Here is a 6,723-nt window from a genome sequence, read left to right on the forward strand (position 1 = left end):
ATATTACGCCGCACCATAGGTGGAGGCGTGATAGCCTCACGCCTCACCACAGGAGACGGCGTGATATTCATACGCCGTCTCTTGTGGTAGGGCGTGATAGCCTCACGCCCGTGTGGGCAAAATTCAATTTAGTTTTTAAAAATTTTTTCCCTTCCCGTTACGTGGGCGTGTGGCTATCACGCCACACCGTGCGGTCGGACGTGTGGCTATCACGCCTCACCTTGTGGTCGGACGTGTGGCTGTCACGCTCGACCACACGGTGAGGCGTGTGGCTATCACGCCTGACCACACGGTGAGGCGTGATAGCCACACACCCGCATGACGGAAAGGCAAAAAAAATAGCCTTTTCCCACCCAAAACCCATGAAAGTGCATTTTCGTCCTTTCACGGGGCTGTGGTGGGAATTTAGGGCTGAATATAACAACACCCTATTTTTATTTGAGAGGTCATATGTTCAAGTCCCTCCAACCTCATTTTCTTTTAGAAAGTTTTTATTTATTTTTAAATAATTATAAAAACATGTTACCATTATTAATTAATTTAAATAGACTCTTTATTTTGATAATATTTTTAAATTCATTTTTATCATGTCTTTTCCATTAAAAAATTAAACATATTTAATTTTCTATTAGTTCAATTCTAGTTTCTAAAAGAAGATAACATTTTTACAATACTTAAAAGTGACCTGATTAATATATACGCGGAACAAACTATGTTAGATTTGTATAAATTAAAATGTATTACTTCATAAATAAACTATTTTTTTTTTTTAAAACAACTTCATAAATAAACTATTATAACTATGTAAGTGTGGTTGATAAAAAAAAAAATAACTATGTAAGTGTGCAATGGCACGTTTTACTATAATATAAATTAATTGGAAATATTATTATAGGGTACACCAAATCAGATGTGGGTATAGGTAAAAACTGTGTATAAATAAATTGTGAGTATTGAGAGAAGTAAGCAATCACATTTGGGTAAACCTGAAAATGGCAAAAGATGCAAAATCAGATTCTGATGTTCCACTAACAATATTTCCTGCTTCCTTATGGGGTAGTAGCTTTGCTTCATCATCTCTTGATTCGGTACCAATACTAATCTTTTTCCACATTTATTCTATTTTATGCATATATATATGTTTTGATACCTTCTTCCTCGAAAATCAGAATGCGTTTGCTCAGGAATACGAATCAATGACAAAAGAGGTGGAAACACTTAAAGAAACAGTCAAGGATATGCTGATTCAATCCACAAAAGATTTAATCCACAACATTGAGTTCATCGATTTGTTATGCCGGCTTGGTGTATCCTATCATTTTGAGATGGAAATTGACGAGCAGCTTAATTTCATTTTCACTCATATGGTTTCTAGTATTGTTGAGCAAAATGACTATAATCTGCATACAAGCGCACTTATATTTCGAATTTTAAGACAACATGGATTGAAAATGTCTTGTGGTATTTTACAAAACTCTAAATAATCTTATTATATATCGGTATTGATTCAATGGAATGCTTACATTTTTTTGATAACATATAATGAATGAATATTCAGATGTGTTCCGGAAATTCAAGAACAATCAAGGAGAATTCGAGAAAAGCTTGACGAATGATGTGAAAGGCATACTTAGCTTATATGAAGCTACCTTTGTTGCAGTACGAGGGGAAGATATATTAGATGAAGCCCTTTCATTTACTAGAAAACATCTTGAAACACTATCCGAAAGTGAAGATTCATTAGTCTCAAATCTTCAAAAAAAGCATATAAAAAATGCTTTGTTTTGCTCATTTCACCAAAATGTAAATAGAATAGAAGCTCGACAGTACATATCTTTGTACGAGGAAGATGATGAGTCACGAAATGAAACACTGCTCAAGTTTGCAAAGTTGGATTTTAATCGACTGCAATCATTGTACAACGAAGAGCTAGGATTACTCTCAAGGTATGGCATTTTTTAATTCATTAGTTTCATTGACCTAAGGAAAAAGAACTAATTAATATTAATTATTCAGATGGTGGAAAGAGCTGAATCTTGTTGAAAATCTGAGTCACGTAAGGGACAGAATCGTGGAGAGCTATTTTTGGGCACTTGGCTCCCAATTTCAGCCCCAATTTGGTGTATCACGAATCTTTATGGCTAAGTACACAACAATGGTAACAGTGATTGATGATACATACGACTCATTTGCTCAACTCGATCAACTCGGTGGTTTTACAGCCGCTGTCCAGAGGTTTACTTCTTTTTTTTCTTATCCATCCGATCCGAAAGTAATACATCCGACCAATCTGATCTTTCGTCATTTTTTGTAGGGGTAGTGTTGATCCAAGTGATGAACTACCAGACTACATGAAAGACCTACTCAAAGCCCTTTTTGATCTTCATAAGGAAGCAGAGACAGATGGCAGAAACTATTTTGTCGAAGAAGCAGTAAGATATTATTTTCTTAATTGTTTATTTTAATAGATGATTTATTTTCTTATAGTATTTGTTTATTAATTTTGAATAGTTCAAGAAACTGGTGAGATGTGAATTACTGGAAAAAAAGTGGTTTGAAGATGGGTATAATCCACCGTTGAATGAGTATTTAGATAATGCGTCGATCACAATCAGTACTCTTATCTATCCGGCAGCCTCCTTTGTTGGAATGAAAGATATGGTACAACTTGAAGAATACATATGGCTACAAAACAATTCCAAAATTGAAGAAATTGTTAATTCATTTTGTCGTTTGAACGATGATATAGAGGTAATGATTTCACTAGTTTCTTTTTCAATCATTAAAACATGGCAGGCATATCATAGTTACGATTATATTTTTGTAGGATGACAAGTATAACGAGGTTTCGTGTATTAAGTGCTACATGAAAGAACATATCGTCTCAAAAGAAAAGGCGATGGAAGAGATACAGAAAATGGCAGAAAATGCATGGAAGGACATCAATGAAGAATACATGAAGTTATCAAGTGTCTCTAGGATACTTGTTAACTTTTTTCTGAATGAATCAAGAGCAATATGTTTTCTCTACAAACTTGGTGATTCCTTCACAAATCCACTAAATATGAAAGATAACATTACATCCTTGTTTCTCCACAAGCTGCTCGTCTAAGTATTCATTGCAGTCGTTATTTTTGTGTTTCTTTGTTTATTTGTTTCCCCACTTTTATGATGTTGTGTTTTTTTTAGTAAATGATTGGAATAAGTTATATAAAAGTTAACCCTTTCATTCAAAGGCTTTAAATAACAATAACGTGTTGGTGTTTTATTTTCTTCTTATAAACCTTAAATAAATACGTTAAATAAACAAAACAAAATAAAAATGAAAAGCTCTGTAATGGACTCGACTAGTGAAAGTGTTGGGGTTTAATGTCCTATACTCAATTGTTGTAGGATATAAACCAGTTGTAAATGAATCGTTCCTTATCGTTTGTTTTATAAGATATAATATGTTTGACTATATAAAGACATTTATCATTTATCAGAACTAATCAAGTTAAATAAAAGAAATCTCAAAGTTTATTTAAGTGATCATAAAGTGTTCATACAAGTATGAAGTAAGATTGAACTTTATAATAAACTGATAAACTTAAAACAACCTCAAGTCAAGTAATGTGTTTATAGGATTAACATAATACTATTGAGACTTGTATGTAATAATGTTTTCTGTTGTGAACGGAGAGCTGATCTCACAAGCTTTAGATATGGAGATATCTAGACAGTTACACGGATCCGGTGAAGGAGTTCATTAGAATTAGGGACTCGACTTTAAATAACAGGATTGATAAATTTATCTAGTGTCACCTGTTTCATCTCAAATGGTATTAATAGATATAAGTAATCCTCATACTCAAATAAACATTAATTAGTGATTCTGGATTATGGAGTGTGATACTTTGATTCTGTGCGAGCACGATCCACTATAGGGAGGACCCTAGGGTGTGTGAGAGCAGGATTGAGTATCACATAAAGTAATTGCAGGATATTTAATGTCAGATAGATTGAGCATTCGTCGCTCCTGATAGATATGAGATATATCTATGGGCCACTTGTGGAAGAATTAACTGAAATCCTTGCAAGGTGATAGGATTAAAACTAGAAATGGAGATTTCACTTAACCTAACTATTCAGAGTTAATCTTACCTCAACAAGTAAAACAAACGTCTCGTTATATGTAACTTGACATATTCCATAATTACAGATCCGTCTAAGGATCTAGCTGATGAAGGATCGAATTATACTAGACCTAATGCTGAAAGGTAAACGTCAGAATAAACCTGACTTCTTATCGCTCTGGGAGAATGTGACGATTCTGCTAATCAGAGTCTGTGCACTCATTCTGTTATATGTTTAGGTTAAATTGGTTCGGTTGAGTCAATTTAAATAAACATATACGGCTAGTTGTGGTAAGAACCTAATGGGTCACACACAGAATTAAGACCGGATGACGGAATGGTAATTTAGAGAGAGAGAAACATGGGGGCCGAAATTTATAGTAAATAAATTAGATGGATTAATTGATTTATTTAGATAAGTGTAATTAGATTATATTTATGGTTAAATCAATTAGAGGGATATAGTTAATTAGATAGTATAATGTGATTATATATATCCTAACTTAATTAAATATTCTAATAGAATTAGGATAGTATTTATTAAATATAATTATATTTGATATGGATAATATTTGATAAATACATTTTATTATCTAATTAGAAAATCTAATCCGGTTAGGATTCTAATTAAGTAATAAATCTAATGGGGTAAATTACACTCATGGCCACTGAACTATACCCATTTTCACATTGTGGGCATTGAACTTCAATTCTTCCCAGTATGGCCATTGAATTTACACTTTGTTACACCGGTGGCCACTGTAACCGTTGACCATCATTTATGACATCTGACTCTCATTTTTTACCTGTTTCCTCTCTTTTTTAATCTCTATTTATATGAACTAACGATTAACAGATCTTGAGAAAAATGGAAATAGATAAAATTTTATAACTCCGCGATGCCTAGGCTTGTTTAATTTCTCTTCAGTGGTATCAGAGCGAGTGTTAAATATGTTATTTCATATATGAAATTTGTTAAACATTAAACGAGGTTGAATTGGTTTATCATTAGATCGATTGGTGAATGAGATTCTATTAATTAATCTAAGAATAAATTGATTTTGATTATTTGATAATATTAGATTCTGGAAATAAGTTTTAATCTGATTAAAACTAAAACGTGAATTAATCATAACGAGATTTAAATTAAAACAATTTTGATTATTTGATAATATTAGATATATGTACCAGCTTTTCGCAATAGATTTATTTCTGATGATATATATATATATGTATTGTTTAGAACAATTTTGATTGTTGTTATTCAAAAAAAAAAAACAATTTTGATTCTCTTAATTTTTTCCCCTATATTTTTTTCTCCTTTTAATAAAATTCGGGTTTAGATTTTTTATTGATTTTATGGAAGCGACAATCTAATTGGGATCTTCACCGTCCAATCTTAACCCGTAACTCAGTCTTTACTCAAAAAAAAAAAAAAAAAAAAAACTTATAAACTCTTTCCTTGAACGTTTTAGCAACACGGTACAGAGGTTCCATTTCCTCAAAATGATTCCAAATCACTTATTTTGAAAATCAATTTGTCATTATTATTTATCTGTTTCAGATTTATAATATAACACTGGAAATATGTTATTTGAAATTTCATGTATTTAAACTTTAAGAGCATCTTCAAAACCGTCTTAATTTTGCTCTTAAGTTAAAATTTGAGTAGAGAGAGTTAAAAATCAGGTCCAACAGTCTCTTATGGCTTCTCAAATCACTAAGAGTCTCTCCATCCTCTCTATTAATAGAGAGCATCTCTTCACCTCTTAGTGCCTCGTAACTTCATTTTTTATTAATAATTTATTATTGATGAGTCTCTCTCCTTTCACAATTGGTAGATAGAACAATAAATAATAATTTTAATGATAAAATAATAAATAAGGAGTGAATATAAGAATATTGTTGGAGATGATATGTCTTAGTCACTCTTAAATCACTAAGGGGGCGTTTGGTTCACAATGGGTAAGGGAAAAGGAATCAAGAAAGAGAAACTAAAGGAAATGAAAGGAATAACCATTAATTCCCCTATGTGTTTGGATATGTTTAGGAAAGGGAATAGGGTAAAGGGAATCCAATTCCCTAGAGGGCATAGGGTAATGGATTAACCTAAAGTGGGGTAATGGCTTAATCTAAAATGGGTAAAGGGAATGAGTTTTTTTTGTAAACAAACGAGAACAAAGGGAATGAAACCCTTCCATTCTCATTCCCATTCTTAAAGACCCCAAATCAAACGCCCCGTAAAAATCAATTATTTATATTATTTTTAGAGAGTGCACTAGAAGCCTATTGGAGATGCTAGCTAGCCAACAAATAATAAGAAATATAAATATAATTTTCCCAACAGAATTCGAGTAAGTTAAAAGTGGTATTACCAAGGTCTTTTGAGCACATGGAGAGCAAGTGTCATATTTAATCTGGTAACAAGCTACTTACTCCTCAATTTGAGGAATCATATGTTCCCGTACGAACACCAATAAATAAATAAGTTCTCTAAAACAAATAAGACTAAATAAAAGATTGTGTAAGATCATTTAATTAAAAATATATATATCATCAAGTGTATTTTAAATTTGTTAAAATCGCAACCCTTAAATCGTTTTGTTTC

General features: G+C 32.1%; 1 protein-coding gene across 1 annotated transcript; it reads left to right on the top strand.

The window, feature by feature from the left end:
• Nucleotides 1-992: 992 nt before the first annotated feature.
• LOC136227195 (terpene synthase 5-like) lies at nt 993-3,141 on the top strand. The gene is made up of 4 exons (XM_066015873.1): nt 993-1,461; nt 1,559-1,946; nt 2,017-2,751; nt 2,828-3,141. The coding sequence occupies exons 1-3, from the start codon at nt 993-995 to the stop codon at nt 2,312-2,314; spliced, it is 1,155 nt and encodes a 384-aa protein (XP_065871945.1). The 3' UTR covers nt 2,315-2,751; nt 2,828-3,141.
• The last annotated feature ends 3,582 nt before the right edge of the window (nt 3,142-6,723 follow it).

This window comes from Euphorbia lathyris, chromosome 4, assembly GCF_963576675.1.
Source record: "Euphorbia lathyris chromosome 4, ddEupLath1.1, whole genome shotgun sequence".
Taxonomy (NCBI): Eukaryota; Viridiplantae; Streptophyta; class Magnoliopsida; order Malpighiales; family Euphorbiaceae; genus Euphorbia; species Euphorbia lathyris.